General features: G+C 40.5%; 1 protein-coding gene across 1 annotated transcript in view; it reads right to left on the bottom strand.

Annotated features, from left to right (window-relative positions):
- Window positions 1-349: 349 nt before the first annotated feature.
- The window catches only part of LOC144956728 (pyrroline-5-carboxylate reductase 1, mitochondrial-like), a 13,540-nt gene continuing 893 nt past the window's right edge, over window positions 350-12,996 (bottom strand). The window contains exons 2-5 of the mRNA XM_078887405.1: window positions 12,636-12,818; window positions 10,684-10,896; window positions 4,375-4,467; window positions 350-3,334 (exon numbers count right to left, since the gene is read on the bottom strand). Coding sequence (XP_078743531.1) covers window positions 3,146-3,334; window positions 4,375-4,467; window positions 10,684-10,896; window positions 12,636-12,818 — 678 coding nt within the window. The 3' untranslated portion in view covers window positions 350-3,145. The remainder of the gene's footprint in view (window positions 3,335-4,374; window positions 4,468-10,683; window positions 10,897-12,635; window positions 12,819-12,996) is intronic.

The following is a 12,996-nucleotide window of genomic DNA, read 5'->3' as shown; positions in this document are numbered from 1 at the left end:
GGAGGGGGGGGGGGGGACTATATAACGTTTATGAAACAAAATAAGTGTAAGGCATTCTTTTTTAACATCGAGAAAGAAAAAAAAAAGAAAAGAAAAGAAAAAAAGAGAAGGAAAAAAAAACAACCCAGTAAAACATTTAAAACCAAATAAATAATCTTTTTTTTTTTTTTAACAGACCAATTACCAATCAAATGAAAAAAAAACTCAAGCAAAAGAAAAAAAAAACCCAAAACAAACGAATTCTAAAATAAAAAATGAATAACGACAAGACCAAAAACACAAACTCAGGATTTCCATGGTCCACTTTGTGAATGGTAACAGATTGATAACAGGGAACAGAATGCTTGAATCAGACAAAATCAACACAAGTTTTATTTTTGGTAATGCCACTACGACCAAGATTAGGAACCATAACGGATTTCATCCAATCCAATTCACAACAAGCATAGTCGAAAAATGTATAATATTGTCTCTCAACATAATCCAGTCATATTTAAATTTGATCATCCCATCACGCAAACACACACACACACACACATATACATACACACAGACACACACATGCCAGCAAGCAAACACACACATTCAATTCAATCCAACAATTAAAAGTATAGTCGAAAAATGTATAACATTGTCTCTCAACATTATCTAGTCATATTTAAATTTGATCATCCCATCACACAAACACACACACACACACACACACACATACATACGTACATACACACATGCCAGCAAGCAAACACGCACATTCAATTCAATCCAACAATTAAAAGTATAGTCGAAAAATGTATAATATTGTCTTTCAACATAATCTTGTCATATTTAAATTTGATCATCCCATCACACAAACACACACACACATACATACATACATACATACACACATGCCTGCAAGCAAGCACACACATTCAATTCAATCCAACAACTAAAATTATAGTCGAAAAATGCCGATTAATTAAAATATTCTGTCTCTCAACATTATCTATTCATATTTAAATTTGATCATCCCTTTACGCAAATACACACAAACATACACACAGAGCCCCAGGCAAACACACACACACCAATACACACACACTCTGGGACAAAAACAACGCCACTACCACATTATCTCCATCTGTGGTGTTTCATTCATCCTGTTTTGTTGATAAAGGGGAAACCCGAAACGTTCATTTGATCTGTTCTTGTAATAAAATCGAAGCTTACATTCAATTTCATATTATTTTATTCAAACTTCCCCTTAAACACTTAACAGGAGGGTAACAAGTCACATAATTTATTTTAAATAAGGCACAAATGGCGGACATTCAAATTATATTAATTACTATGATAAATTACTCCCTTTTAGAAAAGAAAAAAACCCAAAAAGTTTGTTAATGAATAATCAGTCTGCGCGCAAATCTAACCCTGCAAGTGTCAGTTTTCCATTTCCAGAGCAGCCAAACGTGTGGCATAGCTAATGGCAACTACAATATCAGAATAGGATTCAACAGTCGAAACATCACTTCCTTCCTAATGACGCATGGTAACTTAGTACGGAACAATGGCGGACGCCCGTATGAAATATTTCTACGGCGAGCAGAGGGAAAAAACCCCCATAAATTTGATCATGTTTTGACTTTTACACATTCTGATCACAAGACATATGAAAAGTTCTCGCCAGCTTGAAGAATAAAAAGTAATGATTTTCTTTGTTTAGAACCAAGATGGCCACCGTTGCTGGGCGGTGTGACATCAAACTACTGAATCCAATTGGTCAAAGACAATTGTCGTCAGTATGAATTCCTCCAGCCTTGGGGAACCAACCAAATCAAAGGTCACTCTAGAGTTTCCACTAAATGTAAATGGGAAATCATAGCCAAAGCTTGCATGGCCGGCTAGAGGCAGATGCTGTCAAACTGTTATTTCTCTCTTTTCAATCTAAATTTCTAGAATTCGCACAAAACAACATTCATCACCAATGTCCACCTTTACCTTTGGACTTTGGGCATTCTTCATTTTTTCCTATTTTTAATCCTCAGATAATTCTATTTTGGGCATTCTTCATTTTTTCCTATTTTAAATCCTCAGATAATTCTATTTTGGACATTCTTCATTTTTTCCTATTTTTAATCCTCAGATAATTCTATTTTGGGCATTCTTCATTTTTTCCTATTTTTAATCCTCAGATAATTCTATTTTGGGCATTCTTCATTTTTTCCTATTTTTAATCCTCAGATAATTCTATTTTGGGCATTCTTCATTTTTTCCTATTTTTAATCCTCAGATAATTCTATTTTGCGCATTGTTCAATATTTCATATTTCCAATCCTCAGATAATTCTATTTTGCTCTATCTCACAAAATTATCTGGCTAATGGATTTTAAAACACAAGCATACACAGCTCATGACTCACTAATATGACTTTTCTACTTTAATCAAAATAATAATAATAATTGTTATTTTGATATCGCCAACTAAACCCCAGTACAATCCAGTATCATGCCGGTGTAGCACGCCAGAATGACTCTATCGCCAAAAAGACTCTAGAGTTAAATTGGCGTACGCAAGACAGACTCTAGAGTTAGCCTTGCGGCCGCCAATTAGGGTCTTTTTTTTGTAGAGTCATTCTCGCGTGGTACACCGGGCTCTGCCAGGTTACAAACATCGGATGTCAAGTGAAAATGGTTAGAATTCCAAAATTAAGTAGTTTGAGAAACTGCATTTGTTCTTTCTTCTAAAAAAAAACATATTATTCTTTTTAAATTCCATAATTCAGACCTAAAAGCCACTTTTCATTATCTAATTCACAATGACATAAGATGATGGCTTACATAGGAATAACAATTTATCCATTATAAATCTTTCACCGAATTTCGACAAAACATTTTTAAGTCAAGGATATCCATAATTATCTTCTTCTTCTTCTTCAAGTACCAAGTCTGTGCCAAACATCGGTGATCATGGTACACCATTCATCTCTATGATCAGATAACATCAGTAAAACAATTATCATATTACGTAATATTGACTCTAAGCACCAGGCAATCAACCGTCTAACACAAACACACAAAACAACTCATATAACTCGTCCATCATGAATCTTTCAACAAATTGCAAACAAAATTTTATAAAAAGTTTAATATATATAATAATTGTAATATCACTTATGACTAGCCCCGAGCTCCCTTGCTTTCAAGGCTGCCGTCTCCACTGCATCAATCAGAGTTCCCCGAAATCCGCTTTTCTCCAACTGGTGGATGGCTGCTATCGTTGTGCCTCCCGGTGAGCAGACGTCGTCTTTCAGAGAACCTGGATGTCTTCCCGTCTCAAGAACCATTTTTGCTGAACCCTGGGGGGATGATGAAATACAAAAGTGATCAAAGTGTTTTATGTTTTATATTTTTAAGGGTTTTACGGCGCTTGCAACACATTAAGGTCATATCAGCACCAGTAAAAAGGAAGAAAATGGGACAGTAAAACGTTCTAGAATTACAATTGAAGCATCCAAGAGAAATTAAGACATAGGGGAACTGGGAACAAATAGGGATCAGATGTAGATTCCAAGAGCATATCACCAATGTACTTAGTTTGAGATCACATATTATTCTCATCCGGACACAAGAACAAAATCCAACAAAGAGGAACACACTCAAATGCTTACATTATACATTAAAAAATAACAAATATAATAATACATAACAGAGAGATGATTTACAAGGAAAAAAATATCATCTCCCAAAACAATAACTATACATTTGACTGTTTCCCTCCCAGCCAAGACTCCAACCAGGGCCAGGACAAAACCAAGTAATCTCATTCCAAGACAAAGACAGAAAGCATGTTAGAAAACAGATATAGGGGGATAGAAGACACAGCATGAACCTCCCTGCCCACTATGGGAGGTCAGGATCCCCACCCAGTAAATACAAAAGTCATCAAAGTGTCAAAGTCAGAGTGATCAAAGTCATAACAAATTGATAGCATTGTTACAATATCGGCTCAGGGGTTCCAATAGGTCAGTTATGTGTCTCAGGAACAAAGGAATATCTTGAGCTTTTATATAGCACAATATCCACTAAACATGCTCAAAGCGCTTTACAAGGGGTCCTTGGCCAACAGCAAATGTAGGACAGGACATGATGTCTGTTAGGCGATATTACAATTTTTTTTGGACAGAGACAACGCTGTTAACAACCATAACTCATTTTACACTGAGTAGGGTGAGAGAAAGTGAGTTATGAGCCTTTTCCAAGGGTTCAACTATGCGCCGAGCGAGACTTGAACCCAGGACCTTCCGGTCCGAAAGTGAGCGTCATACCACTAGACCACATTGTTGCAAGTTTTTTTTACAAGATCAATAAATAGTTCTAATACCATCTTCAGACTTACCAATAACGTTTGAGCTGCCAGCTTAATGGACAGGTCCCTTGGGAGTCCCATTTTGACGCCACCATCAGCTATGGCCTCAATTGCCAGGTAAGCCTGAGGGGAGATGTAATGTATCGATTAATAAGTTTTGTTGTATTTATTTAATGTTTAGTTGCAAACTGCCAAACTGGTCACAGTACACATTATTTTTAATTTGAGTATTATTATTATTATTATTATTATTATTATTATTATTATTATTATTATTATTATTATTACTATTATTATTATTATTATTATTATTATTATTATTATTATTATTATTATTATTATTATTATTATTATTATTATTATTACTATTATTATTATTATTATTACTATTATTATTATTATTATTATTATTATTATTATTATATTATTATTATTATTATTATTATTACTATTATTATTATTATTATTATTATTATTATTATTATTATTATTATTATTATTAAAATCATTATTATCATTATTATTATTATTATCATTATTATTATTATTATTATTATTATTATTATTATTATTATTATCATTATTATTATTGTTATTATTGTTATTATTATTATTATTATTATTATTATTATTATTATTATTATTATTATTATTATTATTATTATTATTATTATTATTATTATTACTATTATTATTATCATTTGATATAACACATCAATATACTACAGTAGAAATGAACTTTATTCATATCTTACCATACATCATTTTCTAAAAGACCAACTAAGATAATATATCCTTTCAATGCCTTATACATGACACGAGAATGAAACGACGTTAATAAATCAAGGTTGTTTTTGACTATGACAAATATCAATCATATTAATTGTATCTTAATTCAATTCTTTGTCGATTGATTTCTTAAATTGGTTATAGAACTAGCTTCTTTTTTTTTCTTCTTTTTTTTTTCGATTGTATCAAATTTTTTTTTTGGTTTGTTTGTTGCTTTAGGTCTCTTCCAACACAATTGAGGTTATATGAGAGACCGCTGAAACAAAAAAACAAGCAATCTAACAAAAATAGTACAAATGTCAATCAAAATCATAACCTAAAGATATCATAAGCTAAATTATAAATAACCAAGAACAAACAGGCAGAGGATTTACAGGAAAAAAAATATCCCCTGTCAAAAATACAATCACAAACCAAAGAAGCAGGATAGGCTAGTAAAGAGAAGAAGAAACGACATCACTATCGGATCGTACACCCATGCGAACATCATAGGTATATGATTCAAGGGTGATCCTCCCATCCAACCACCCGCGTTTCAAATTTAATGCCATGCAAAACGTAAACTCTACAATATGACTGAATAATTTTGTCTACATTTAGTTTTACACATTTTATATTACGAAGTTCAGTGTCTTAAGAGATCTAAGACAAGATTGGGGATAAATTAGTATCAGTATTCATTTTCTGTTATTGAATTGGAAAAATGAATGTGGCCAAGTAAAAAGCTTCAATAAAGCAGATGATCATTTTGACCAAATTCTTTCCACCATCTCCCTGCCATCACAACTAGACTACAACTTACATAAGCTGGCCCACTTCCATCATCTCGCTGCCATCACAACTAGACTACAACTTACATAAGCTGGACCATTTCCACCATCTCCCTGCCATCACAACTAGACTACAACTTACATAAGCTGGCCCACTTCCATCATCTCGCTGCCATCACAACTAGACTACAACTTACATAAGCTGGACCATTTCCACCACCTCCCTGCCATCACAACTAGACCACAACTTACATAAGCTGGACCACTTCCACCACCTCCCTGCCATCACAACTAGACCACAACTTACATAAGCTGGACCACTTCCATCACCTCCCTGCCATCACAACTAGACCACAACTTACATAAGCTGGACCACTTCCACCACCTCCCTGCCATCACAACTAGACCACAACTTACATAAGCTGGACCACTTCCATCATCTCCCTGCCATCACAACTAGACTACAACTTACATAAGCTGGACCACTTCCACCACCTCCCTGCCATCACAACTAGACCACAACTTACATAAGCTGGACCACTTCCATCATCTCCCTGCCATCACAACTAGACTACAACTTACATAAGCTGGACCACTTCCACCACCTCCCTGCCATCCCAACTAGACCACAACTTACATAAGCTGGACCACTTCCATCATCTCCCTGCCATCACAACTAGACTACAACTTACATAAGCTGGACCACTTCCACCACCTCCCTGCCATCACAACTAGACTACAACTTACATAAGCTGGACCACTTCCACCACCTCCCTGCCATCACAACTAGACTACAACTTACATAAGCTGGACCACTTCCACCACCTCCCTGCCATCACAACTAGACTACAACTTACATAAGCTGGACCACTTCCACCACCTCCCTGCCATCACAACTAGACTACAACTTACATAAGCTGGACCACTTCCACCACCTCCCTGCCATCACAACTAGACTACAACTTACATAAGCTGGACCACTTCCACCACCTCCTTGCCATCACAACTAGACCACAACTTACATAAGCTGGACCACTTCCACCACCTCCCTGCCATCACAACTAGACCACAACTTACATAAGCTGGACCACTTCCACCACCTCCCTGCCATCACAACTAGACCACAACTTACATAAGCTGGACCACTTCCATCATCTCCCTGCCATCACAACTAGACTACAACTTACATAAGCTGGACCACTTCCATCATCTCCCTGCCATCACAACTAGACTACAACTTACATAAGCTGGACCACTTCCACCACCTCCCTGCCATCACAACTAGACTACAACTTACATAAGCTGGACCACTTCCATCATCTCCCTGCGATCACAACTAGACCACAACTTACATAAGCTGGACCACTTCCATCATCTCCCTGCCATCACAACTAGACTACAACTTACATAAGCTGGCCCACTTCCACCACCTCCCTGCCATCACAACTACAACTACAACTTACATAAGCTGGACCACTTCTACCACCTCCCTGCCATCACAACTAGACTACAACTTACATAGGCTGGCCCCACTTCCATTATCTCCCTGCCATCACAACTACAACTACAACTTACATAAGCTGGACCACTTCCACCACCTCCCTGCCATCACAACTAGACTACAACTTACATAAGCTGGACCACTTCCACCACCTCCCTGCCATCACAACTAGACTACAACTTACATAAGCTGGACCACTTCCACCACCTCCCTGCCATCACAACTAGACTACAACTTACATAAGCTGGACCACTTCCACCACCTCCCTGCCATCACAACTAGACTACAACTTACATAAGCTGGCCACTTCCACCACCTCCCTGCCATCACAACTAACAACTACAACTTACATAAGCTGGACCACTTCCACCACCTCCCTGCCATCACAACTAGACTACAATTACATAAGCTGGACCACTTCCACCACCTCCCTGCCATCACAACTAGACTACAACTTACATAAGCTGGACCACTTCACCACCTCCTGCCATCACAACTACAACTACAACTTACATAAGCTGCCACTTCACCACTCCCTGCCATCACAATTTTTTTTTTTTTTTTTTTTTTTTTTTTTTTTTTTTTTTTTTTTTTTTTTTTTTTTTTTTTTTTTTTTTTTTTTTTTTTTTTTTTTTTTTTTTTTTTTTTTTTTTTTTTTTTTTTTTTTTTTCCCCCCCCCCCCCCCCCCCCCCCCCCCCCCCCCCCCCCCCCCCCCCCCCCCCCCCCCCCCCCCCCCCCCCCCCCCCCCCCCCCCCCCCCCCCCCCCCCCCCCCCCCCCCCCCCCCCCCCCCCCCCCCCCCCCCCCCCCCCCCCCCCCCCCCCCCCCCCCCCCCCCCCCCCCCCCCCCCCCCCCCCCCCCCCCCCCCCCCCCCCCCCCCCCCCCCCCCCCCCCCCCCCCCCCCCATCACACTAGACTACAACTACATAAGCTGGCCACTTCCACCACTCCCTGCCATCACAATAGACTACAACTTACATAAGCTGGACCACTTCCACCACCTCCCTGCCATCACAACTCAACTACAACTTACATAAGCTGGACCACTTCCACACCTCCCTGCCATCACAACTACAACTACAACTTACATAAGCTGGACCACTTCCCACACCTCCCTGCCATCACAACTAGACTACAACTTACATAAGCTGGACCACTTCCACCACCTCCCTGCCATCACAACTAGACTACAACTTACATAAGCTGGACCACTTCCACCACCTCCCTGCCATCACAACTAGACTACAACTTACATAAGCTGGACCACTTCCACCACCTCCCTGCCATCACAACTAGACTACAACTTACATAAGCTGGACCACTTCCACCACCTCCTGCCATCACAACTAGACTACAACTTACATAAGCTGGACCACTTCCACCACCTCCCTGCCATCACAACTAGACTACAACTTACATAAGCTGACCACTTCCACCACCTCCCTGCCATCACAACAGACTACAACTTACATAAGCTGGACCACTTCCACACTCCCTGCCATCACAACTAACTACAACTTACATAAGCTGGACCACTTCCACCACTCCTGCCATCACAACTAGACTACAACTTACATAAGCTGGACCACTTCCACCACCTCCTGCCATCACACGACTAACTAACAACTTCCATAACTGGGACCACTTCCTCACCATCTCCCTGCCATCACAACTAGACTACAACTTACATAAGCTGGCCCCACTTCACCACTCCCTGCCATCACAACTACAACTACAACTTACATAAGCTGGACCACTTCCACACTCCCTGCCATCACAACTAGACTACAACTTACATAAGCTGGCCACTTCCACACTCCCTGCCATCACAACTAAACTACAACTTACATAAGCTGGACCACTTCCACACCTCCCTGCCATCACAACTAACTACAACTTACATAAGCTGGACCACTTCCATCACCTCCCTGCCATCACAACTAACTACAACTTACATAAGCTGGACCACTTCCATCACTCCCTGCCATCACAACTAACTACAACTTACATAAGCTGGACACTTACCACACCTCCTGCCATCACAACTAGACACAACTTACATAAGCTGGACCACTTCCACCACCTCCCTGCCATCACAACTAGACTACAACTTACATAAGCTGGACCACTTCCACCACCTCCCTGCCATCACAACTACAACTACAACTTACATAAGCTGGACCACTTCTACCACCTCCCTGCCATCACAACTACAACTACAACTTACATAAGCTGGACCACTTCCACCACCTCCCTGCCATCACAACTAGACTACAATTTACATAAGCTGGACCACTTCCACCACCTCCCTGCCATCACAACTAGACTACAACTTACATAAGCTGGCCCACTTCCACCACCTCCCTGCCATCACAACTACAACTACAACTTACATAAGCTCGCCCACTTCCACCACCTCCCTGCCATCACAACTACAACTACAACTTACATAAGCTGGACCACTTCCACCACCTCCCTGCCATCACAACTAGACTACAACTTACATAAGCTGGCCCACTTCCACCACCTCCCTGCCATCACAACTACAACTACAACTTACATAAGCTCGCCCACTTCCACCACCTCCCTGCCATCACAACTACAACTACAACTTACATAAGCTGGACCACTTCCACCACCTCCCTGCCATCACAACTAGACTACAACTTACATAAGCTGGCCCACTTCCACCACCTCCCTGCCATCACAACTAGACTACAACTTACATAAGCTGGCCCACTTCCACCACCTCCCTCCCATCACAACTACAACTACAACTTACATAAGCTGGCCCACTTCCACCACCTCCCTGCCATCACAACTAGACTACAACTTACATAAGCTGGCCCACTTCCACCACCTCCCTGCCATCACAACTACTACTACAACTTACATAAGCTGGCCCACTTCCACCACCTCCCTGCCATCACAACTAGACTACAACTTACATAAGCTGGCCCACTTCCACCACCTCCCTGCCATCACAACTACTACTACAACTTACATAAGCTGGACCACTTCCACCACCTCCCTGCCATCACAACTAGACTACAACTTACATAAGCTGGCCCACTTCCACCACCTCCCTGCCATCACATCTAGACTACAACTTACATAAGCTGGCCCACTTCCACCACCTCCCTGCCATCACAACTAGACTACAACTTACATAAGCTGGCCCACTTCCACCACCTCCCTGCCATCACAACTACAACTACAACTTACATAAGCTGGCCCACTTCCATCATCTCGTTGCCATCACAACTACAACTACAACTTACATAAGCTGGACCACTTCCACTGACTCCAGTGACAGCATCGAGTAAGTTCTCGTTTCCCCTCTCACACAAGCCGATGGTGCGTAAAAGTTCTGTCACGAGCTCCGAGTCGCCTGTGGACGCATGGGTGCCTGAGGAACACACGGCTGCTCCTGCTTGGACGAGTGAGGCTGTGTTTGGCATGACTCGTACCACTCGGGTACCAGAGGGAAGATTCTGGAAACAAAACAAATAATCAACAGTTAAGCTTCATCTTAACAACGTTACTACCACATTATCTCATTCATCTGTAGTCTTTCATTCATCCTGTTTGTTGATAAAGGGGAAACCCGGAACGCCCATTTTATCTGTGTTCGTAATTAAATTGCAGCTTACATTCAATTTCACATTGTTATTTAGTTCTTCAAGCTTCGAGCAACAACATTTACATTACCCTTAGCAATATGTAAATATGCCTTAAAAAGCAAGAATAGATAGATGCTCTTTGGCACCAAAGTTTTCTTTTTAACACGTTGTATTGAATCAAAAATGTCTAATTATTTCTGCTGTTGAAGTCAAAATGTCCGTATTTTAAAGAATTTTTCGTAGTAATAAGCAGGTCTGTATTGAAATGCAAATCAATTAACAAGTGAACATGACGAATTGAAGAGCACATTTAGACACGATTCATCATGATCTATGTAATATAACCAAGCAGGCTCTCGAATGGAACCCACAGGGCAAGAGGAAACGGGGTCGTCCAAAGCAGACTTGGAGGAGAAGCCTCCACCAAGATTTGAGTGTCTCCAATCTTACCTGGAGTGAGGCAAAGGTCTGTGCCAAGGACAGAAGAAGATGGAAGAGTGTTGTTGAGGCCCTATGCTCCGCCAGGAGTCAAGAGGCAAAAGTCAAGTCAAGTAAGTCATCATGATCGAGGTAAACATACGTCTGATAACCGAGTGCAATTATGGTGCCTTGATTAACATTGTGGTAATGCACAATATTTTCATAGCTGCCAACCCCATCTGATGAGAATGTGTACATTGGGACCTCAAAATGGGGGAGGTTTCATAAAAATGGGTACAATCCTGAAATCGACGGAAACTAACCATTGTGAAAGGAAGAGGAAGGTATAATTACATTAAGTCACACCGCACAAGCTCAATTGCAGCAACAGTGATGTTCCCAAGACTATAATCCAATCCTTTCAGAATTCTACCTCCCAGCATGAAGATCATAATTGGTCAAAAATATATGAATATCCACTTGGTCACCAAGGTTTCTCAATAGGCTAGTAATAATATGAATTACAACTAAAGAAAACTGAAGTGACTCTGCACACTAAAAATGGGTACAATCTTGGGGGAAATGTGTACAAGCGTACAATCGCTGAAAATGCGTACAATTCCGCATTTTTTGCAGTAGGTTGGCAGCTCTGTATTTTGCATTAGTTTGAGAGTATTTCCATCACAACAACAGTGAGATCAAAACGATTTGGGTTATCAGACCTGCATACAAGTACACGTCAGACATACTCAAAATTGATTACGAGGAATGAAGCAAGGAATGTTGATGACATTACATGTTTGTTTGTTTTTTTGTTGGATTTTTTTTTTTAATCAAAGGAAAAGGAACTTTTGGTTGGATGTAAAAAGCTTTCACCTGACTTTATGGTCTTGTGGCATGACCTGTGGACCCCTGGTTCACGTCCCGTTTGAACCGATGAAAAGTTGAGTCCTTGAAAAAGGCTCTTTATTCACATACATTTTATCACTGAAGCCATGTGTGAAAACTGAGTACCTGGGCAGCATTGTTTTTGTTTGCTTTAGGGATGTGATGTCACATCCTTCCTATTAAGTGCTGATGTTGGCTTCGGACCTCTTGTGAAGCATTTGAGCACATTTAGTGGATATTGCGCTATATGGAATTTTTAAAAACTGGAGAAAAAAAAAAACAGCTTAAGACTGGAAACGTACATTTTCTATAGAGGACAATGTGACGCCTGCTGCTATGGAGACTACCAGCTGTCTATCTGGGTCGATGATTGGTTTGATTTCATCCAGGACGTTACGAATACAGTGGGGTTTGACAGACAGGAAGACCAAGTCTGTGTTGGTGACAACTTCCTTGTTGTCCTTGGTCGTCTTACATCCCAGGCCCTGGAAGGAATAGATGAGTAGATGGGTGAGTAATGAGATGGGTTGATGGATGGGTGGTTGGATGGGCGGATGGGTGGGTGGGGTAAGTAATGGGACAGGTTGATGGATGGTTGGTTGGATGGGTGGGTGGAGGGTTGAATGGATCGATGGATGAGTGGATATGGATGGATGGTTGGTT

This window comes from Berghia stephanieae, chromosome 11 (genome assembly GCF_034508935.2).
Source record: "Berghia stephanieae isolate SIO BIC M18660-M18661 chromosome 11, UCSD_Bste_1.3, whole genome shotgun sequence".
NCBI classification, from domain to species: Eukaryota; Metazoa; Mollusca; class Gastropoda; order Nudibranchia; family Aeolidiidae; genus Berghia; species Berghia stephanieae.
The sequence above is the reverse complement of the archived record's forward strand: the minus strand, read 5'-3'. Positions and strand labels throughout refer to the sequence as shown.